Source organism: Osmerus mordax, chromosome 6 (genome assembly GCF_038355195.1).
Source record: "Osmerus mordax isolate fOsmMor3 chromosome 6, fOsmMor3.pri, whole genome shotgun sequence".
Classification (NCBI taxonomy): Eukaryota; Metazoa; Chordata; class Actinopteri; order Osmeriformes; family Osmeridae; genus Osmerus; species Osmerus mordax.
Genome location: NC_090055.1, coordinates 6,672,050 through 6,695,197, shown reverse-complemented (window position 1 = coordinate 6,695,197; position 23,148 = coordinate 6,672,050). Strand labels below are relative to the sequence as shown.

At 45.4% G+C, this 23,148-nt stretch overlaps 3 protein-coding genes across 4 annotated transcripts in view; 1 reads left to right on the top strand and 2 right to left on the bottom strand.

The window, feature by feature from the left end:
• The window catches only part of LOC136943912 (threonylcarbamoyladenosine tRNA methylthiotransferase-like), a 55,831-nt gene extending 47,417 nt beyond the window's left edge, over positions 1-8,414 (bottom strand). The window contains exons 1-3 of the mRNA XM_067237396.1: positions 8,301-8,414; positions 7,512-7,672; positions 6,511-6,623 (exon numbers count right to left, since the gene is read on the bottom strand). Coding sequence (XP_067093497.1) covers positions 6,511-6,623; positions 7,512-7,669 — 271 coding nt within the window. The 5' untranslated portion in view covers positions 7,670-7,672; positions 8,301-8,414. The remainder of the gene's footprint in view (positions 1-6,510; positions 6,624-7,511; positions 7,673-8,300) is intronic.
• Positions 8,415-8,740: 326 nt separating this feature from the next.
• Positions 8,741-13,491, bottom strand: LOC136944463 (transcription factor E2F3-like). Its single transcript, XM_067238237.1, has 7 exons — positions 13,046-13,491; positions 11,953-12,094; positions 11,626-11,845; positions 11,284-11,442; positions 10,860-10,974; positions 10,538-10,676; positions 8,741-10,275 (listed from the first exon to the last, which is right to left on the bottom strand). Exons 1-7 carry the CDS (start codon positions 13,313-13,315, stop codon positions 9,986-9,988), a joined length of 1,335 nt encoding a protein of 444 aa, XP_067094338.1. The 5' UTR covers positions 13,316-13,491; the 3' UTR covers positions 8,741-9,985.
• A 1,110-nt stretch (positions 13,492-14,601) lies between these two features.
• Positions 14,602-21,632, top strand: mboat1 (membrane bound O-acyltransferase domain containing 1). Of its 2 annotated transcripts, XM_067238185.1 has the most exons (13): positions 14,602-14,838; positions 15,143-15,288; positions 15,444-15,521; positions 15,921-16,016; positions 17,232-17,287; positions 17,383-17,437; positions 18,002-18,200; positions 18,306-18,498; positions 18,649-18,752; positions 18,907-18,971; positions 19,109-19,241; positions 19,514-19,665; positions 19,897-21,632. In XM_067238185.1, exons 1-13 carry the CDS (start codon positions 14,749-14,751, stop codon positions 20,006-20,008), a joined length of 1,479 nt encoding a protein of 492 aa, XP_067094286.1. In that variant the 5' UTR covers positions 14,602-14,748; the 3' UTR covers positions 20,009-21,632. The 2 variants fall into 2 exon arrangements, with proteins under 2 accessions (XP_067094286.1, XP_067094287.1); XM_067238186.1 differs by lacking the exon at positions 19,897-21,632 and having other exon boundaries at positions 19,109-19,401; positions 19,514-19,624.
• The last annotated feature ends 1,516 nt before the right edge of the window (positions 21,633-23,148 follow it).

The following is a 23,148-nucleotide window of genomic DNA, read 5'->3' as shown; positions in this document are numbered from 1 at the left end:
TCCTCTCCTTTCTCTACCCCTTCTTTCTCTACCCCTTCTCTCTCTACCCCCTCTCTTCTCCTCTCCTTTCTCTACCCCTTCTCTCTCTACCCCCTCTCTTCTCCTCTCCTTTCTCTACCCCTTCTCTCTCTACCCCCTCTCCTTTCTCTACCCCTTCTCTCTCTACCCCCTCTCTTCTCTTCTCCTCTGACTCTTCTCCTTTCCCACCATCTCTTTGAGTCCTTGATCCACTCCCAGTCCAGTATCCTACTTTGAACTATAAACTTAAATAAGGCCTATATGTGTCTGTGTATGCGCGTGTATGTGTTGTTGTGGGCGCTAACGACAGCTGGAGTCTAAATGACAGGAGGCATCAACACAGAGAGGTCGAAGGTCACCAAGCTGACTTTCCTCTTCCTTCTGGCCAGTATGTGTGTGTGTGTGTGTGTGTGTGTGTGTGTGTGTGTGTGTGTGTGTGTGTGTGTGTGTGTGTGTGTGTGTGTGTGTGTGTGTGTGTGTGTGTGTGTGTGTGTGCGCGCGTATGTGTAAAATAAAAAAGTAAAAACTTAGATTATTATACTAAAAACTTCAGCAGCCGCTTTGTGGACGATACAGGGTTGCATGTGGAAGGACGAGAGCCTAGACATGCAGAACTAATCCGTAAGTAGCCTGTTGTCCTCCTGGGTCATCACTCGCTCCCTCTCTCCAGCTCTCCAGCAGGTGGTCTGAGGAATGTGCCACAGCTCTCATTAAACACTGATGGCTTCACTCTCAGGGGGGTTATCTTCCAAAACAAGACGCCACATGCCGCAAACAAGAAAACGATTTTTTTCTTCTTCAAAACATAAGTGCCATCGAAAGCAGCCTTGGGAGGAAAAAAAACTAGTCTCTTCTACCCTGTAATGCCCTCTATCATGCTTTAATTTGTGTACTCTCTCTCCACACAAACTCAGACGAACTTAAACCTAAGAACTATTATTTCCGCCTCTCTAAGCCGATAGTGGTCTCTGGTGCAGAGAGCAGCGTAATTACAATGATAGAGTTCAGACCTTGGTCCTGTCGTATCTCTTCATGAATGACTCCCCTTCCCTCCCTGCTCGTCCCAGCAAGGCCGCCGTGCTAAGTGCTCTTGCGGGCTCCTGCTTCCCGCGCTCGGCTGCCAGCGACATTCATATAACTTTTGTTCTCTCGGACAATAAGAAAAGAAAAAGGGGGGACAGAAGAAGTAGCAGGAGTGCTTGAAAAAGGCAGATTGAAACTGTAGTTATTGGGTCGCTTGTGGCGGAGGCCTTGTTGTTGCCGAAGGCCTTGTGGAGACATTGGGGTGGCTTCTAAACATGCAGACCTCCGGGACTCTGGCTGGTTGGCATCTGCGATGAAGGACAGGGAATTGTGACTGGAGGAGAACATAGGTGTCCACATTGAACCAGTGAAAGGGTACAGAGAGAATACGATGTAAGCAGGAGAGGGAGACAGACCAAGAGAAAGAGAGCGCGAGAGAGCGAGCGAGACGTTTTAGTATTTAGGGTTAGTATAGTGTAATATTTATTGTTATCTGTATATTTAGGAAGTTTTACTTATTTAAGCTTAGCATAGATGTAAATTATGTTCTGTGTACTTATATGTTATGGTATGTTTTGCCAGGTGCTTGCGTTGTCTTGTCTTAAGAATTTCAGTGCCCAGTCTGACCTTGTGTTGTTCTGTGTACCTGACAATAAAAGACTTGAACTTGAGAGCGGAGGGGTGGAGAAAGACAGGGTACAGCCAATGGCTGTTTATCAATCTAAGTTTTTCTCTTGACACAATTGACCAAGAACGCCAAAAAAGCCTGGATGTGTTCTCGATGCGCCCTTTTTAAATCACGGATGCATGTGTTAGTGACTTGGTCAGCAGGAACACATGATTTCCCAGAAGTCACTGCTTTGTTATCATTGACATATGCACTTTTGTAAAGCTCTCTCTTGGAAGTCGCTGTTGATAAAGCGTCTGCTAAATGAATAAATGTAAAAATGTAATGCTTTGCATTCTCCGCCCTTGCGATCTTGCAAGACTATTCACTTCTAGAAAGTTCTTCTCGAGAACACAAGGACAGTCTTCATTCAGCGTTCTTTGGATTGATTATTTGATTGTTACATCCATTACAACTGTTACTTCCTAGCCAGTCAGACAGTCAGCCAGTCAGACCTCATTCAGCCCTACCATAGCTTCAATACAGAATGTTAAGGAGAAAAAATATTCAATGGATGTATGAAAACAGACCTCAAAACCCTCTCTTTTGTCTGTGATCCTATTTACGCCGAATGTGGGGTGTGTGCTAGACAATGTTGAGACCTCTGTCCCTTGCCCTAACTCCACACTGAGATGCCTGTGTGTGTGTCCACGTGTCAAGTCTTCCACTACTGTAGGTCCTAGTCCTACACTCCTGGCTGACATGTCTCGCTCCCTCGCTCTCTCACTCTCTATCTCTCTCTCTCTCTCTCTCTCTCTCTCTGCTTCAACTCTCCCTGCAACGCTCCATCCCCATGCTCTCCATTCTATCCCGCCCCCTCTCTCTGCCCTTACTATTGACAGAGAGAGTAGGAGTATGGTGCTGGAAACATCAACACTCGCATGTCCACACACACAGGCAGAAACAGATATAGCATCGGTATATGTCGGCTGCTAACACAGAACACACACACACACCAGCGGCGCTTGCAGACGCAGCTACGCTGCGCCCTGCTCTCCAGTGGGCGGGGCAGACACTGGAGCAGGCTCAGTCCTCATTGGCTGCGGCACCGCCGCGCGTAATTTTGCGTAGCCACCATTCAGCCACTCTGGGCAGAGCCAGGGGCTGTGTTTTATGAATGAGCGTCTGTGTATGCAAGGTGTATTTGACACAATGAAAATACTACTACCTCTGTTACCCAACACACACACATACACACACACTTCTCAGTCTGTGTGCTCGCAATACACGATCCAGAGCCAGATGAATCACACTTGTCACATAAACCAGGGTTATGAAAAAAAAAAACAACAACAACAACAAAAATGGTTTATCTCTCGTTTCATTCCACTCGTGAGACTGGTCCGTGTGATTCGCAGGCCGGCCTCAGACTGGCTGCGACACACGGCAGTCGGAGACGGTAAACCAGGAGACAACCTGTGTACCTGATGAGCAGTGATTAGTGACAGAAACACGGGATCTCAGCATCCGCCTCTCTCTCTCCACATCCTTCAACAGCCTCCATGAGAGCGGGTGGGGTTGTGTGACAGCTCCCTGTTTACCAGCTCTAATCTCTGCCTAACCGTTATGGAAATCCTAACAGCATTGTGCTGCTTCAACTGGGAGGCAGTAATAGCTCCCATTTCCACTCTATGAAGTCTGCAGCCGGGCCAAACACCACCAACTGCCAAGCCCATGCGAGTGCTGAGGAAGGACAACAGTGCCCCCTACGGGCAAACGGCCATAGAGGCGTGAAGAAGACCGTGGCAGGGGAGTAGGGATTTAAGGGCAGTTACAACAGGTAATGTGTTCATTCTCCAGTTTCGTGGAGGAAGCAGTTTGAACTGTATGGTTCTAGTGTGGTATGGGTGCTGAGAGGATGGGATGTGTAGGTTTTTTTAAGCTTCACCGGAATCCTTTGTTTGGCTCGTTGGAAAAACACAGCATACCCACACAAACTACTGCATGTATTGTAGTCACAAGACAAGTGTAAATAAAATAATACATTATAAACCCCCATTTGGAAACGCAGTCTCTTTTGTAAACAAGCCTTCCCACAAATCTAGTATGACATCATGCTTTCCTGGGGAGCAGTTAAAATCATCAGCCCTGCAAATGTTGTGCTGGAGGACCAGAAACAGAACAAAGAGTGTGGATCTGTGGGCTAACACCACCACCTACTGGGCGGCACAGGAACTGCACTCCACAGTGAACCAGGTAAGAGATCATAGAATACAGACAATACTGGATTCATTCCATGACCAGTAACTTTTGTATCACAACCAAACACAAGCACACTGACGTTCCCACAACACGCCAAGCCAAACGCCATTTTCTAAATGACTCCCACAAGAGTCTATTATGATGTTTTTACTCCTGGTTATCACCACATAGACAAACATCTAAAGCTAAATAGCAGACGGTCAGTTGGCTGGCAGATTTCTGATGCCTAACCCTGCCTAACCTGGACTAACCGAACCTTACTTAACCTAACCTTATTCTATCTTAGCAAAACCTATCCTAACCTAACCTATGCTCTCCACAAGTGTGTTCGGCTTGGATTGCTAGGGTTCAGCAGGCTTTAGCCCCCACTCTGAAGCAAGCTAAGCCCCTGGACCTAGCAAGGAGAAGAGATGGCCGGCTACAAGCCATTCTGGGCCATTCTCTGCTGTAATCTCCCCTGATTTGACCGTGACAGTCTCACCTTCCCTCAATCTCAGAAACTCATTGCCACCAGGCCAGACCAGACCCCACATCCCACATCAGACGTCCCCCTGTCCCCGCCCCCCCCCCACCCCCACCCTTGATCTGTCCATCAAAAACGAGGCTGACCATCCCTGTAACCCCCCCACCCCCTTTCATCCTTTGATGAAGCTGGTGAAGTGTGTGAGTCGGGTTGAGGCTGGAAGGGTTGAGAGAGGGAGAGCTATGTGCAGAGGTGGTGTTGGGGGGGGGGGGGGGCAGTGTCAATGTGCAGGGGTGGTGAGGTAAGAGGGGGGGGGGGGGTACATGGAGAGGGGGAGAAAGTGGCAATGTCACACCCCGTTACCTACCATTGGCCACGGTGACAACAACATGATCACACGGAAGGGAAGGGGGGGGAATGCCAGGAAAGGGAGAGAGGGCGAGCAAGGGAGGAAGAGGGAGGGAGAGAGAGACACCTACAATACATACACCACACACAAAGCCTCGTGAGGGTATAGTTCACCTGGTCACACTGAAAACAGGAGTTGTGTGTCATCTGTAGTGTGTGTGTGTGCGCGCGCGCGCGTGTGTACGTGTAACCTTAGCATGGGCATGTTATTTTACCTAAGCCCAAACCTTGCCTATGAAAAAGAGGTTGTAGTCTGAGGGAGACTTAGTTTCAGTCAGACAGACACTCACTCAAATTATACTCTGCTCCAAAACACAAAATCTAGGCAACAGCGGTGTAAACAGTGCACTTACCACCATAACATGCACACACACACACAGGACCAAAAAGGATTATAAGAATAGGGAATGACGTACTCCTAACTCGGACTGAGGTAGAAGAGAGAAATGTGTGTGTGTGCGTGTGTGTGTGGGTTGAGGGGAGGTGTGTGATTATATTCATAAACTGAATGCCGTGCTGTAATCATATGGATTAAAAATATATATATATACACATACATTTGACGTGGGATAATTATGCTCAGATTTTTCTTTAATGTGTCTCACATAAGGTTATACATACTTAATGAGACAATTAGAGTCAGTGGAGATTAATTAGGCCAGAGGCGGGACTTTCCTACCGAACAACAGGGGAATCATGAGGTCACTCAACACAACTTGTGTGTGTGTGTGTGGGGGGGGGGGGGTTTGTGTGAGCGTGTGTATATGTGTGTGTGAAAAACGAAAGAAATTATCATCCATACGTAAGCCGGTTGCATGTGTGTGTCTGAGCGTCTGTGTGCGTTTGTGTGCATGAGTCCAGTCAGGCACCTGCGCCTGTCTCTGTCTCTAATGGAAGGTTCCACATCACCAGGACCAGGACAATTAGAGCACATTTCACAGAAAGGCTTCACATGGGGTGAGGGTGGGGGAGTGAGAGTGAGAGGGGAGGAGAGAGGGAAATTTGCATGTTTGAAGTATGTGATTAATGTCCCTTTGCAGCTGTGTGGAAATCCCCCCCTACCTCAGTAGGAGTTATGCCTGGGGGTTAATATGCACAGCGCAGCCAACACACCCTCTCCACACACACACACACAATCATTTCATGCACCAAGATAAGCCTGCAGCAGCCACTCTTCTGATAAAACCCCAAATACACTTGCAAATGCAGTCTTCGCCTTTGGTTCACTGACATGCACAGAAACACACACTCTCGCGCATACACCTCCCCTCACCTACCAGGCTTCTGAGTCACATGATGGCCAACATTCAAATAGCATTGTTATACGAGGAGAGGAGAGGTCAACAGTGTGCCTGTCCACATAGCCTACTGCTAACACTGGGTATTAAATAAGGTAAGACTGCCCCCTTGTGGTGGAACGGGTCTAAACCTCTTCCCACCATTAAAGGAGAGAGCAACATGCAATGCCATTCTCAAAGTCTAATAATAACTAAGAAAGCCCCATGGCCACATCCACACCACGGACTCCATGACCACGATGGGTAACTTGAATTCACACAGCACACGTCATTCCTCCCTGCATAACCATTACGGCTGCCATTTACTCCAACCCCCCCCCCCCCCCCCACCCCACACCCCAACTGACAGCTCAGCTGCACCAGGCATCCTAAATCAAACTCACCTCATCCAGACATCCCATAGCCGTAGCTCCAGCAGAGCTGCGTCCTACCTGTGATTTTGTATCCGCTGGCGGCCAGCTGCCCTGCCATGTACTCCCCGTCTGAGTTGTTATGAGAGCAGCCCCAGGTCCTCATCCAGATCTTCTGGGTGCCGGGGATCACACTAGAGTAGACAGGACCAGCATTAGACCAACCACACACACACACACACACACACACTAGTTCATACACAAACACACAGCACTAGCTCAAACACATTTACAATTCATTAGGCTGACAATTCCAGTCAGGGGTGTAGGTGGCATAAAAGGGGGAATCTCCCACCCACTTATTCAAAAACTGCTAATCTGTCCCCCTTCACTATCTATGAAGAAAATGTACGCCCTTGTCCTCAGGTAACGGTCGGTCCCAGATTCAAGCATGAAATAAAAATGTTCTATGTTAACTTAGAGCATGGAATATAGTATGGGTGTAGGCCTACTGTATTTGAACACTGCTGTCAATGATGGTGTCTGGCTTTTTAATACATTTTCCTCCTTCTAATAATAATCTTGTCAGGGTCGGTAATAAAGACTTGTGTCTAGGAGAGTAGTTTCAAAGCTTCCACACTCAAGGTTGTAGAAACTAAAATTAAAACTCAAAATGTCATTTACCTGTACTCGTAGGCCAATTGCCTTATTATATGAAGAAAAACCATTTCCTCTATAGCTATGACTTGAAATACATCTGTCCTATCCACATTTGAAATCAAACCTAAGCCTGATTCCAGTACATGTTGGTGTGACAAGTAAATTGCACTGGCCACACAGATCAATTATCTGGACAAATGCAGTTCTCCAACCGTCCACTGGATGGTTGCAATACTTTGCAATTACTTCTGTCACATTGAAGGGAATTGGCACGATACTGCATATGCTTTTTTGCTCCTGTTTCTATGCTGTATCTGCTAAATCTGAGCCATGACACGATGTTTTTACGTAACAGTTTCTATTGTACTAAGTAGGCTATTGCTGCTTAGTGCTTATTGCACGGTGGGGCAGTCAGTGGCTACCTGTCTGCTTGTAGCTCTTCTATAGGGTCTTGCTGGTTCCTCTTTCTGGCCCTGGGAATGACACTCTTCCTAGCGAACTGACGGTCCTGAGGAGTGAGGTCCTCCAGTGACACCATGTCCTCGATGTCGTCGATCTGGGAGCCGCAGGCGGACGGCATGTTCTAGAGAGGAGGCAGACAGGTTAGCTGTGTTTCTACTGTCCTGGTTCATGTGAAACATTTATTTCACGTCTTTGTTAGGTGGTTGTCCTCACACACGACATATTCACCGTTGTGTCCATAATTATCTGTTTATTTTTCGTATTAAAATATGTAATATTAGCCAATGTTTTCTTTTATTGTTATTTCTACAAACCGATAGACAAAGCTGAGTAAAATTGTGTAAACACATTCCCGCCGTTCTTCTTTCACGCGCACACTTGCTGTAACATCACTAATGATCTAGCTAGAAGTTAATTCACAATACATGGAACGTTACTCTTTTTAAGTAAGTAGCAGATTGTCAGTTAGCTACGCTAGCTAAGTGGTATAATCGGATGCGTTTTAAAAAAGGCATAGATGTTTATGTTGAGGACATTTGTACACTTTTGAATTCGTTTGATAGAAAACATGAATAAATAACTAGCCATGATGCAAAGCTATCAAGCTTAAACGTTGCCAATGAAGGCAAGAACGACAATCAATTAAAGTCAGCTTGCACTCTCTGCTGCCCCACGTGTGCCTATTGTGGAGTTATACCACGTGGGACAAAGCTTTAAAACTCCTTGCGGGTATAGTAAATATTGCTTACCTTAGTTGTAGACAAATTGTTTGTAAACACTGACGGTTGTAGTTAAACACTTCGTTTTCCACTTCTGAAGCCAGCTAGATACTGTTGTTTTGACTAACAGTCCGCCATGCTGAAAAACCTCTGAACTCTTAGTAAAACGGAGTGACACGAGGGACAAAATTCAAATTGCACTGACAGGATAAACTCAGCAGTTTGCCTTATATGACCTTAAAGAAATCATGATTATAACACATGTTAAGTTTGTCTCGTCTAAAACATGTCGCCATATATATATATATATATAAAAAAAAATTGAAACCAAGGAGAATGATAACTACATGTGAATAGGAAACTATTGTCTCAAGTATATAGTCCATTAGTCAAGCCAAGCCAAGCACAGAAAAAGTCAAAGAAAAAGTAGAATTTGTTGTTTGATAAAATATTGCTTTTATTATGCTTTTGGTGAATTTCAAACAAAGTAGAAAACATGTCTTCAATGTCAAAATCTAACAAGAGAAAATGCTTGGGTACTTTTATAATTTATATAAAATTGTTTCATTCATCATACATGCCTAAAACACTGTATAGCATTCAAACATACAAAATACATCTAATCCGATCATTTTATTTCTACACACAATAAATGCTAAAAATCCTTAAACTCACTTTTTTTTTTGATCAGTTGTGAAACAAACAGGAAGCAACAGCAAGGAAACAGGAAGCTGAAATACCCCCCCCCCCCTTCTGGTCAAGCATTGAATATTAGAAAATGCATCTAGAGCCCGAGGTAGTCTGTGATTCCGAGTACACAAAGACAACATCTGAACATTGTACCGTTATTTACTCATGGCTTATACTGTAGTACGGGCCACCTCTCTCACCTTACACTGAACATCAGGCAGGGCATATATCTACTGCTTATTCAGACAACTCTGTCCCATCATTAAGACCATTTCCTGTCAATTCATGAAATTACATGTAATTAGGTTATGCATTTCAACACACACACCCATGAACACATAGCATTGTGTGCAAAACCAAGTGATGCACTGTTCTATGAGATCCCTTTGTTTAACACAGGAACGCTCACATAACTATTCAGTCTTCCTACTCACAAGACTGCTGCACATCACTTACTACTGAGCGAGCCGCCAAAAGAATTGTCCTACAAGCTGCAGAGAGGCACATTTATACGTTTGACCGGCAAAGTCGGTTTGTTTGGATGGGAAATGTGACGTTCTTCTTGAGCCCGTCTAATATGTTAGATGGTTTGCACTGTTGGGACTTTTCCACTGGTTCTATTGCACAGAAAAGTGAATCATGCACACAACAGGACTTCACACAGTCCCAAAAAAACTCACCCAGTATTTGGGTTTTCAGGACATGGTTTGATAAGGCAGTTTCCCGTTTCTGACGGCAGGTCAGTGAGTGGCGTTGGGCTATTGTCACACCAGCGAGGCAAGCACAAGGAGAGAGGGAAGAGACTATCTTTCATTTGGCCTACAATATGTTCAATTATCCACCCCTCTCTCCTAAGGTTAGCCTCAAACAGAATAGGCTAGTGTCTCTCAGCGGGGCCAGTCTCTCCTTCACTTCAAGGCAGCTAAGTAGAATCTACAAGAGGAGACCACACCCATCATCTCCACTCTCCAGGTCACATCTCCATCCTCAGTTCTAGTACATTCCTCCCCATGGTCTCCACGTCCTCAGTTACACAGGTATTCCTCCAGGGGTAGCTTGTCAAAGTCGTAGGCGTCGAACAGGTCGCTGATCCCCTCGTCCTCCCCCAGACTGAGCATATAGTCCTCGTTGAGCAGGGGGGGGGACAGGTTGAGGAAGGGCCCTCCCAGAGCCATCTGGTCATCTGTCTGCTGCAGCAGGCTGGTGAAGGGGGAGGTGATGGGGGACAGGCTGGTCACAGACACCGCAGGGGTGGCAGGGATGCTGCGGCCCACGCCGTCGCTGCTGCCGCTCTTGCAGGAGTTCTCGGCAGACTCTGTGGGACAAGACTCTGCGTGAGCAACATTCACCTACCCACCGACCTAGTGCAATCACTACCACACCGACCTACTGTGCTTAACCAGTAACCCATCCTATTCCTCAACACACACTAGATCCAACAGTCCTACATTTTCGGAGTACACGATAAGGCCAAGTCACAGCCATGTAAAGCCCTTAAACACCTGTTGGTTATTGACCACAAAAATGTTGTGTTGCTAGCGAATAAGGCAAGACACCCAATCAGGATCGGCGTTTACCTTCCAACACTTTTAGGAAGGGTGGGTTGCCATTGCCGTCGAGTCCGGCTTGATTGACCGGGCTGCTGGGTGTGTTCTCATCAGGACACAAAAACACATCTATGGGCCCCTTAGTGCTGGTGAGATGGACGGACAGACTCTGTAGACGAGGGAAAGGTCCATTAGCAGGTCCAAATATGGTAAATCTATACAAAAGGTGTACCTTGGGTTTGTAATCAATGTGGTATTTAGCTAATACATAGTGGGTGAGCAGACAGGATGGTGTTTGTAGTGGAGGTTGTAGTTGGAGGTTAGCTGACAGGTAGTAGGCAGGTGATCTCACCTCCTCTGGGTCAGGAACTTCCAGCTTGGTGTCTGAAGGGGCCTTCACCACGATCACCGTCTGGTCATCAAGGTTACCCAGCTGGCGGATGTCCTGGTACGTCACGTATGCAAACGTGGACGGGGCCGGTTAAAGAAACAACGCTTCATCTTATCGAGAGGCTATGAAAGTAGCCAATTATCCCAGACTGGGGATAAGCCAAGTTTGAGGGCCAGGAACTCCTACTGGGGGAATCCCCATTGAAATGTTAGGTCCAGGACCCTAAATGCAGCAGGTGGGTATTGAGTGCAAAGTTTCCAGTAAATGTATTCATTTTATGTTTGTGCATGTGAAGGTAGTGTGTAGCCTAAAACTGGACAAAGCCAGGGGGGCCATACAGCATGGGAAATGTAAGGGGGTTGTGTCAGGTACATCAAAAGGATATTTCTGGTTGTGTGTCGCCTCGGTCAGCTGTTTGACATCCAGGCTGCAGTCATGGATCAGCTGGTCCAGCCTGCCCTCCTCCAGGCCCAGGTCAGACAACTCCTCAGTCAGCCTCTGGCGCTGGTTCAAAGTTCCGCCACTCTCGGAAAGACTGCAACCCCTACCAGAAGAGAAAGGAGGGCAAAACAAGGAGACAGGAAAAGGATGAGATACCTTGTGAACATAGTCTCCTAATTAAATGCGAGAATGTATGTTTGCAGTCCTAGTAATGTCATGCAGTTTGTCTCAATTCTTTCATGTTAACTTGTTCCATGTAGCGATGGTCAGTTTTCAAGGCACTTACATCCACTGAATGTTATTTTTGGACTTCTTCTTGATAAGGTGGATTCCCTCCAGCACGTTAGTGATGTCATACAGTCGCCTCTTCTGGACGTTGAGGATCTCAGCCGCCTGGTTCAGGTCAAGGACTCCGTCGGACGACTGGCCAAGAAGTTCCACAAATTTCTTGGTCAAGAGGCCCAGCGAGGTGTCATAGCGCGTCTTCTCAGCAGGAGACTTCGGAGCTGGTCAGACAGATTAATGGGAGAAAATGTAATCAATGTTAGACTTCCACTGTCAGTGTATTCGGAGGGGGTAGCGATTTGGACATGATAACCACAATCCATCTCACTTTTGGGGCTCCTGAGTTCTGGCACTGCAGCTCCGTGTCTGGCTCGGCCTCCACCTCGACCCCCACCTCGGCCTCTGAGGTTCTTGGCTCCCTCAATGGGGTAAGTCTGGTCAGACTCATCCAACGCCAATCTCCTTTTCACCTATGAGGGGAGAAAATGTATGTTCTGAGCACTTTATTTGCTCTGGATAAGAGTGTCTGCTAAATGACTAAATGTTTTAAATCACAATTTTAGGGTTTGCAAGGGGCATTTAGGTATTGTAGCCTACTGGGATAAAATGAGACACTTGTGTATGGAAAATACCAAATTGAAGGACAGCTGACTGTGCAAAACAAGTATTGTATCTAGTAGATACCCAACTACAAACTGCTGGATTTATAAAATGTTATGACAATATGCCATTGTCCTGGAATAGTTGACTTGGTCAATCTACCTGCTCTCTCGACAGTTTGCATGATCCAATTTTATCGAGTGCAATATGAACAGTCATGTCGACAAATTCCCCTCCCCCATCGAGTCCAAAACACGAACAGGCCCTCACCCCCAATGTGTTTCTGCAACTATCCAGCTAGCTGTACAAACTGTCAATCTGATAGATGTTTTAAATCAAATCTCGCAATGGCAAACTGTTCGCGAAAATGTGTGGTGTACAAGTGTCATTGAAAGCCTGCACGCTCTATAATTGACCGAAGAGATTAGCTGGCTAACTTTACCTAGCTTGCCAGCTCAATAGGTTCCCCAAAACAAATGTCAGAACGACCTGGCTAGCTAAGCTAGGCTACGAAAGAAGGCTACGTTGGTTAGCTGCTTGCTAGCCAGCTAACTAGCTAGCAACTTTGCAGTTTTTTTGGTATCCACAGAAAGTATTTTCACATTTGGTTTTCCTGTATGTCATTTGTCAAACATGGGTAACCAAAAAGCAAGCAAGTTAAGCAAACATGTAAATAGACCTGAAAAACAATTCCTTAGCCAATGATGGGGCTAAAGAGTAGCAGATGCTGGCTAGTACAGTAAATTAGCTGGCAGTCTTTATAGCTGCGATGTCCAGAGATAAGGTATACATGGATTAAAATGTAATTATTCGTTGGTTACCCGTGGACGTCCTAGTGTGGGTCGCTGTCCAACACCGTTTGTTCCATGCGGAGTTGAATAAATATTACCACTGGGAGGTTGTGATATACAGACATTTGTTGTCTGTGTAAAACAAGGCGGCGGAGTTATAATTTGTATATAAGTGGCAGTGGTAAAATTAGTAGTCAATCGGTCGGACAATGCAGTCAATATTGCATTTTTGTCCAATGTTGAGCCCCCAACCCCTGCTATAACTACTTTGTCCCGGGCTGTCGAGATCCCTTTCCTCATCTTTGTGAAAACGGGTATCCTTTGTCCCGCTTTAGTTTGAAGCTCCGTATTAGTTAATCCAGTGCAACAAATTCAAAAATATTGCTACCAATGAATAAATGAAAGTCCTGATTGTCGATTTGTATAAGGTAGGTAACGTAACGACAGTGCATGTAGGCAGATGCAATGGATTATATTAAGACAGATCTTCTGCCTTGGTCCCTCGAAATGACTTCAGGAAGCGGGCTATGAATGAAGGGATACGGTTTACTCGCGAAGTACTCCTCCCGCGAAACTCAGATTTCCCGGCAAATTTTCAAACAATATTTGCATAATATATACAGTTGGCTGGACTGAAGCGTGACTCCGCCCTCTTTGATTATGTTTGACACTGCATTGTCCAATGAGAATATAGAATTCACTCCACTTTTAGTTCATTGGTCAGCTCTGTACGTCAACGTCATCTCATTTTAGCGGAGACTTCCATTCCGGAAAGGTACACCAGGTGGTACTCTAACCAACATTGTAACATCCGACAAGAACTAAGAACTCGTTTTTACCTTTCTTTGAAGTAAACTCTTGTAATAAATAAAGTGGTTTGCAATGACGGCTGTGGAATGCATTACGGTATTAACGGTTTGTTGTATCTCGTCCCATGAGTCCATCTCTAAACTACTAAACCACCTCAACTTCGTGCACCGAGAGATGACTGACAGTGTGACTTAGGCCCTATCTCCCTATATGGCTACCCTTAACCCCACCATTTGATCAAGACGATCCCCGAGGATACAATTAAACCCTATTGATCATCTTAAGGGTTTATATTAAGTAGCGAGTCAAACTAGTTTATCTGGTAATTATTTAATTGACACGAAATAACCTCATGAGTGTGTTCTCTGACCCTGATTGGATAGGATGTCAGACTGGTAAAATGGGTTTTGAGATAGACAAATTCATATTTTCCAGAACAGGATATTTGACCAAATGATTGAAAGTTGTGGGGCCACATTCTTTCAGGAGTCTCAACGTTTTGTTCAGCTTTGGAATTAAGTTTATAATTGGAAACTACAGCCTTTACTGGAATGTGTTAGCAGCACTTCTTTTGTTAGGCTCGTTAAATTAACGTCAACCGGGAATGCTTTTCAGCCCAATACAAGTTGGATTCAGATTTGCAGCTCGATTAAATCTGTTTAAGAGTATGCATTTTCTTCAACTGAACTCTCGGTCTGTTAGTCCACCCCGCCCCCGCAGGCATATCACTGCCTCAATAGAGCCACAGTCAGTTTGGCATATTGGCACCAAGGACGCTGATCGGAACGCGATGGACTACAATCTCCTTACAGTATAGTCTTTAGAACAACGTCTGCCTGTAGGCTACAGCACTCGTCACATCATATCCGTTGCATTCTAATTTAATTTTCTTGCGGAACGACTTCAGAATTTAAAAATGCAGAATGGGAGAGCCAGACATCTCTGTGTTTAAAACTACCGGCTCCAAATGGTTACTCCCAGTCAGCGAATTTTTCGGATTTCCTTTAGATCAGGTAATCAGACTCCTGTCAAATCGTCACGGTCCATGGTCAACTTTATCCATCCTCATTCTAACTTACTTTTCAGTCTTTACATAAAATATATTTGTTAGGCCAAATACGTGTCCTACTCAGCATAAGCCCGACAACTACTTGTTTTATTATTTTAATTAAAGACGTTGAAATAGGTATTTCGAGTTGGTCAGCTACGAATATATTTTTGTTATTATTTGACTACAACTGATATCTAATCTACTGTAAGGCAATATCACTTTTACACAGTTTACAGTGTCAGTGCTGGTACTACGATTTTCTGCAGGTCAATTTCTTGGCGTGTCAAGTGTTTGCCCTCGGTGCCGCTTTCTGGTTTCGCCTCTACCTCGGCCCCCGACATGCCAGCCCGCTGTCCCGCCACGCTGTGGCCACCCTCTTTGGGGTCTCTTTCGTTATATTCTGCTTTGGTTGGTAAGGTAGCTTTTTGGTGATTCATTTTTATGTTTTATTAGTCTCAAAGCAATGGGAAAACTGTAGGAAAGTAGCATATTAGACACGACTGTAGTCTGGGAAACGGGACATTTGAAACATTGAACACAGTTGTATCATCCTTCCTATCAATGCAGGTATTCAGCGCACATCATCGGTCTGGTGTTAATATGCTACTGCATCATGGTCAGAGCTTCCATTCACAACATCCACAGGTACAGCTTCCTCTCCTTCTTCCCTCCTGCCACCCTGAAACCCAAATGCCTTCACTACACCTGTCAGCTGAAAGCAGTAAGAGTACAGTTGTTATCTGTAAGAGGACAGCAGCAGGCGCAGCCAGCAAGACCAGTCATGTGGTTCCAGGTCTTTGTTGATGGAATCTAATGAATGCAGCCCAGTTGAAGGATGAAGAAGAGATACCTGATCACCACACCAATAGCTGGAGATATAAGTGTTGTACTGCAGAGGGGTGTCTGGAGCCAGACTCCTGCAACCGAAACCTTCATTATACAAAATGAGAATGTTCTCTAAGATATCACAGGGTCTGACTGTGTCTGTTTGACTGTGTCTGTTTGTGTTTCTGTGTGTAAATGTCTGTCTGTGTGTCCCACCAGGTACTCCATGATCACAGCTATGGGTTACCTTACAGTGTGCCAAGTTAGCAGAGTATTTATCTACAACTATGGAATACTATCTACTGACTTCTCTGGGTAAGTGAGAGGGACTCGCCTCATCTCAACCTTGCCAACACCAACCCAGCTCGTTGGGGAAGAACGAATGATTGCATTGGTACTATGGAGGTGTACTGTGTGGTTATTGTTGTAGACAGAGGCACAAACAAGTCAGTCCTCATGATCACACTGTATGTTGTTAGTAAAGGTTGTAACAGATCAAGCTGGTCTATCAACTCGGATACAGTATCTCTCTTTCTCTTTCTTTCTTTGCCTCTCTGTCTTTGTCTCTCGGTCAGTTGCCACAGCTCCCAGCCTCACCTCTGTCTCCCTCTTTCCTATCAGTCTCGTTATCTCCTCCATACTGTAGCCAGAAGCACTGCCCTGAACAAATACTTGAACTGATAAAAACAGTCAATCGCTATGCATTTAGCATGTTGTAATATAACCTCAGGGCTGTGGGCTAAGCTAACACGCTAACCATCGACAACAGAAGGGCCTTTCTGTCTGTAGACAGCAGGAGTGGAATCAGCTGAATCATATTAGACTTGTGAATGGCTGCCTGACTCTCAGAGGAATGTGATAGTCCATTCATGCCTGGAGCCTCCCCCTAACCTGCCAGGTTGTGTTCTCCTTCTCTAACACCTCGTTTCAATAGGCTGATGATACAACTAGGAAACTTGTGTGTTTGTGTGTGTTCACTCTTTGCCATTCTCATTGAACTGGCAGTGCCAGTCTGTGTCAAGCACCATTGACGTCACAAGAACACAGAATCCCACTCTCTCACACACAGAGACCATCTGTGTGTGTGTGAGGAAGACAGAGAAAGTGTGTTTGTTTGTGTGTGAGACAGAGAGAGAGAGTGTGTGTGTGTGTGTGCCCTTGTGTATAACAGAGGGGGTTCTATCTGTCGCTTTCAATGAAAGTAGATCAAACTGTGAATGAGGCTGAAGACCAGACCAGGCCAGACTGGGAGTTAACCCTTCCTGCCATCTGGGAGACACATTTGGGTTTTAAATTCAGCCCAAACGGAGTACATGAAAACGAATGTCACAAATTCTTCAATGTTTATTCATATTTTCTTGTAGAGATGGCCGAATAAAAATGGAACTCATGTTCTCTGTCTCTTATGTAATCCCAGGAATCGTCTACTGTGTAATTACAGCTGAACACGGTTCTCATATGAGGAATGTGACCTAGTAGTTGACAAATCACATTCTAATCACATTCTAAAAGAATTAGTTTTCTTTTCAGGCCTCTGATGATAATCACACAGAAGATCACCATGCTAGCGTTCCAGCTGCACGATGGTAAAGCAGACAACACACACATGGGTGAATCAGCAGCGGTCTGCTGCTGTTGAAGTTATGTGTGCTATTATTGTTGTTGTCTCCCTTGGGTCTAGGCATGTCAAAAGCACCTGGGGATCTTACAGCAGAGCAGAGGCGTTACGCTGTCAGGTAAGTGTTCATCCTTGAATCCCCTGTTTAATCAGTATGTAATAGGATTGAAACCATTGAAACGGGCACTTCCTCCACACCAAATTAAGGTAGCCCAGGCCTATATGTAGAATCTACATTTTGTTTCTGTTTCGGAGTGGAGCTTATCTCTTTCTATGAATTCGGTGTTTGTGTTTTTACAGTCATTTCCATCTAGGAAAGGTATTCGACGAGAGAAACTAGGTGTGTTCTTTTCAATGAGATAGGTGGAGCGTGTCTGATGTCTAAACAAAGGTTAAACTCAACTTTCAAGTATGTGAAGGGGATTAGTGAATATTCTCTTTGTTCGTTTCTTGGAGACCGTTGCTCGTCTCGTACTTAGAATCGTACTTGACTTGTACTTGGTTGTTCTAAAACAAAGTTGGATTCAGCGTTCGTTGACAAGGTGCACAGTATACGTCCGTTCCTTATCATGACTCCAACACTGAACAAACAGCAACACATGACCAGCAAACATTTTCATGTGCTGTCCTGATCTGGATCAGAGGTTTTGGTTGTGAGTGGTTGGGCTCGGGTGTCTTCCAGCTCCAGACCGTCTCTGATGGAGTACCTCAGCTACCACCTCAACTTCCTCAGTGTCCTGGTGGGGCCCTGCAGTAACTACCAGGACTATGCAGAGTTCATACAGGGGACGCACGTCCAACGGAGGCTCAAACGACCATCAGCCTCCAGCAATGGACACAACGGCCTGGATAAGACCCCAGAGCTAGACCCCTCTCCTCTGGTATGACTGGACAGTGGCTCGACGCTCTGCCCTCTTTTGGCTGTAGATTTTTTCAGTTGCGCCCGACAACTGGCCTGACTGTCCTGTGTGTGTGTGGTCTTCCAGGGAGCTGTCGTCCACAAGGTGCTGGTGTGCTGTGTGTGCATGCTGCTGTTTCTGACCCTCACCAAGGCCTTGCCCATCTCCTACAACGTGGACATCATCTTCTTCAGCCAAGCGCCCTTCCTCACCAGGCTGGCCTATGCATTCTTCTCCATCCAAGCTGCCAGACCCAAGTTCTACTTTGCATGGACTTTAGGTAACTGTTTGGGTTATTTTTCTAGTTGTGTGTTTGTTTGTTTGTTTGTTTGTTTGTTTCTGATGTTGCGGTTGTTGAGTAAGTGCTCTGTGATTGACACACGGTACCAGATGACCTATGACCTTTATCCTCATATCTCTGTCTCTCTAGCTGATGCTATCAACAACGCCGCAGGTTACGGCTTCAGAGGCGTGGATGAGAACGGAAAGGCATGCTGGGACCTCGTCTCCAACCTGAATATCTGGGGCATCGAGGTTGGTAGCCTGAAACAGTGAAATCACTACTACCTTGCTGCCAGTCAAATGTAACTGTATAGTAGCAGGTCAGATTGTGTCAAAGGACTGTAGCTAATAGACGCTACACCTTCCTGTATTGCTGGTGTCAGTTGGTTTCAATTCTTTTTTTCAGACGGCAACTAGTTTCAAGACGTTTATAGACAACTGGAATATTCAGACTGGTGTTTGGCTGAAGACGTGAGTGCTGACTATGACAGGAAGTACACTACTTTACCACACTAGTGACTGGTGAAGTCACTGGTTACATGTTTAGTCCAGAAAACATCCTTCGTTTTGTCCTCCTTTTACTGAGTGTTGGTCCTCCTCTCCTCCAGGGTGTGCTATGATCGGGCTCCTCGTTATGCCACGGCTCTGACCTTTGTGCTGTCGGCGTTGTGGCACGGTGTCTACCCAGGGTACTACTTCACCTTCCTGACCGCCATCCCCATCACCCTGGCAGCCCGTGCTGTGAGTCTGCCCTACCCTCCCGCTGACCCTAACCCCCCAGCAGTTGGCCTGAGGTCTGTCTTCACCTCAGGATGTCTGAGGGCATCTCAGTGCAGGCCTTCGTCTGTGTAACATGGTTATTCGTCATCTCTCCTGACCATCAGCGTGATCTCCATCCAGGGTCATTCTCTCTTGCTGATCCGAAAGTCCATCCAGATTGAGGTGGTCCAATTTGAAAGTTCCTTCTCTCCTCTTCCTGACTCCCTCTCTATCTCTCTTTCTCTCTCTCCCAGGTACGTAAAACCTGCCACCAGTATTTCCTGTCCTCCGACGTGTTGAAATCGTTCTATGATGTCATGACGTGGGCCGCCACCCAGCTGGCAATCTGTTACACTGTGATGCCCTTCCTGCTACTGGCGGTGGAGCCGACCGTCCTGTACTACCGGTAGGAACACCCATCTGTCTGTCTGCCCTCTAGAACTCTCCACACACTCTAGAACCCTGAGGACTGTTCCCAGCCTGAGCACTGTCAGTTTACAGGCTTACTGCCTGACTAACATCACGGCACAGTCTTATACTTATACTCTTATACTTTATCCTGCATCACATAGAGCTTGCGTCTAACAACATTTATCAGATTTGAACTTATTTAAGCTGTTGTATTTCCGCTCGTCAGGTCAATGTACTTCCACGTCCACATCCTCAGCATTCTGACGGCGTTGGTGCTGCAGCCCAAGCAGAGGGGCGCCCAGCCAGCCCACTCCAACAACAACGTGAAGGGAAACTGAAGTCCTCCGTCTCCTTTCCTCCCCCCCTCTCCACTCAGCTCTGCTCAGAGGGGGGGCCTGGCTTGGAGCGGGAGAAGCCCGCAGCACAGCTAACAAAGGCGGCTCTGTGTGCCCGCAACAAAGAAGAGGTGGGGGGTTTCTCCTCCTTGGCAATGCTCCGCTCTCCAGTATCACCCGCTGTTCCCACCCTTACCAGGACCATGGACTGGACTTCACCAAGTATTAATGAACCACAGTCTGTCCCTACCTGTACTTTCTACTGTTTCTTTTTTTTTTTACTTGTCACACTCCTGAAAAAGACGGGCTGCTCGTTTCAGGCCAGGGGTCAGGCTCTGTACTGTTCTCTCTTGATCTGGTAACACGTCTAGAATGTGTGTGTGTGTGTTTTTCCTGTTTGTGTAACTTGTGACCCCAGGTGGAGCTTGTTGCAGAGCCGTCTGTAGGGCGGTCGGAGTCCCAGCAGAGCTCTCAGATGTTGTGGCTGGTCCTCACATGTCTTGCTCAGAGAACTTGATCCAGAGTTAACCACAGTTACTTGGTTGATATGGGATGATATGAAGTCAGTTGATACTGTATTGAAACTGTGTCAATCCTGTGTATAAGTGCCTGTCAGATGTGTTTTGTTCCGCTCGGATCGTGTGCTTGAAGACTGAACTCGGACGACACACAGGACGTTCTCTGGCCTGTTCTCTCGGGTGATGAGTTCTCTCAGAAGGAGTTATGGTAAACACCAGACAAGCCGTAATCCAGATTTCCATTCAAAAGGGCACTTTTCTTAAAGAAAGTAATTTTTAGTGTTGTTTTAACTACTGTCATACAATTTTGCAACATTTAGCATGTACTGTATATCAGCTACATCGTTGGTTTGACATGCCTGGTTTTGTTTTCCTCTGTGTGTATTTGAAGATAGACAAGATTTGACATGTTTTTGTGTGCATGTGTGTAGGCACACGCACGTCTGTGCCTGTTTTCTGTGTGTAGTGGTATTAATGATTGACATTGGTAGCTATCAGCCAACAGTCAGGGCTTAGTTCTCCCACGAGGCGTGAGAGAACAGTCCGGTTTACATATTGGCGGCAGGGTGCATTGTGGGAAGGCTCAGGTTCAGGTGAGGCACCATTCCCTGTGATATCGGAAGTGTTGACGTGTGTTGAGGCAGGGCCGTGCTTCTATATCTCAGAGTGACTTCAAAGACTGTGTTGCACTACTATACTAATGATGTTTTATAACATTATGGAATAAATCTGTCTTTGAAGATGAGCTTCAAAGCCATTGCATTCATCTATCTTCCCTAAAACTCATAATTCAATTCAATTAAAAAATGACACATGCTTGCTTTTGGCTCCCTCAACCCTTAACCTCAGTGATGGACCAGACCTGGGAGAAAACATTGACCGTATCTATTAAACCATGAGCACGCAGTGAAGCAAAGTGAACACAAGAGAGAAACACACTGGATATAGCATGAGATGTTCTTCATTTCAGTATTGATTAGAATTTCAGTATTTAAGTTACAATAGTTCCATGTGTCCGTTTCTTTTTTTACACAAATATTTACCCTAATATACAGATGAGGGTCACCTTCATGATCTTGCATGTGTGTATATAGTTGGACTGGGACCAGTGAGAAGAGGGTGTGGCTCCTGCTGCACCAAGTAGTTGGGGGGGGGGGGGGGGGGGTATAAACTCTCTTACGTACATCGCTCCTCAAGCCTATGGTATACAGAATTCTGACATATTCTACTAAAGCAGCTTCTTAAAGATAGTAAGATAGCATATGAAAAAAGGCAAACAATGATAAAAGAAATGTAACTTAACCAAGCAGAGGGTTTTTGGAGGAATCACAGGTTAAACACATTCAGGTTCCATGTACTTGTGTGTACACACTGTCAACTTTCTTATTGCTACCAAATAGTCCTTTCCTAAGTTCCCTATGGTGGAAATCTTCATGTCTTGCTTGTTCAAGCATGTCTGGTGAGGACATTCCAAAAGGTGTCCAGCCTTATAGTTTAGTTTTTTGTTTCATAATATAGTGAGCATGCGACCACCTGAACAAAACAGAACATCATGCAACGTATTCACATCAGACGCTGTAACCACAGCAGGTCAAACAAGGTACTGATTAAACGTATCGGCCCATAAACTGCCGATTAAAGTCTTTGTGCTCGACATTTCCCGAATAAAATCAGTTGACAGATAAATAAATATTAATAAATAACTTCCAGCAGTGAATTCCTTCAAGTGCCACATAAGTGTTTTTCTCTTCAACACGAGATGTTTATTCCCAGCATAGGGTTGCTCTCTGTTGGAACAGTTAGCTAAGCATAGTGCTTTAAATAGCGGTCTGTTTCCATTAAGCCAAGGTACTTTTTACTTCATATGAATGATTTGGATGGACTGTAAGTTAGTTTGGATGAGACAGGTATCTCATTAAATAGGGGAGTCAGGTGGCTGAGCGGTGAGGGTATCGGGCTAGTAATCCGAAGGTTGCCAGTTCGATTCCCGGTCATGCAAACTGACGTTGTGTCCTTAGGCAAGGCACTTCACCCTACTTGCCTCGGGGGAATGTCCCTGTACTTACTGTAAGTCGCTCTGGATAAGAGCGTCTGCTAAATGACTAAATGTAAATGTAAATCCTACTGTTGCACACAGGAACCTACAGGCATGCACACTGGAGGGGACATCTATTGACCTTTAACAGCCTTGTTATTAAGGCACGTTTTGCCATGGGATGTGCTAACTGAATTCATATGTATCTAAGTATCTAAGTATGCCTTTGGCTTATTATCATGCTATGAACGGTAAATGTAAAACAAGTTTGTATGGAGCGCAGGTGTGTTAGCAGTAGTAGCAGTATGTGTGTAGTGTTAAGTGGCCCTTCAGTGGAATCCTTTGCTTTAAGCACCATCTGGTGGTGAAACGATGCAACTGTTGCTGAGGTAAATTGCCAGTATAATGTCACTGGTGGCCTAAAAACAGGGGGGAAATATTCAGTTTGTTATGTAACACTGGCCAATTTCTTTTTAACATCTTAATCAAAATAAATGGTTGAATTTTCATTTGAAGTTACCTGCTGACTTAATATGTAGGTATGTAATTATAGTAGAGATGCAGTGCAACATTATGCTACTTCTGAGCAT

Excerpts from the sequence above, each read along its gene's own strand:
- LOC136944463 (XM_067238237.1), bottom strand. The coding sequence starts at position 13,315 with ATGAGGAAAGGGATCTCGACAGCCCGGGACAAAGTAGTTATAGCAGGG. Across the intron at positions 11,846-11,952 it reads AGAACTCAGGAGCCCCAAAA|CTCCGAAGTCTCCTGCTGAG; the intron begins GTGAGATGGATT and ends CTGTCTGACCAG. Across the intron at positions 10,677-10,859 it reads AAGTTCCTGACCCAGAGGAG|AGTCTGTCCGTCCATCTCAC; the intron begins GTGAGATCACCT and ends CCTCGTCTACAG.
- mboat1 (XM_067238185.1), top strand. The coding sequence starts at position 14,749 with ATGGGAGAGCCAGACATCTCTGTGTTTAAAACTACCGGCTCCAAATGG. Across the intron at positions 15,522-15,920 it reads TCCATTCACAACATCCACAG|GTACTCCATGATCACAGCTA; the intron begins GTACAGCTTCCT and ends GTGTCCCACCAG. Across the intron at positions 18,972-19,108 it reads ACTGGTGTTTGGCTGAAGAC|GGTGTGCTATGATCGGGCTC; the intron begins GTGAGTGCTGAC and ends CCTCTCCTCCAG.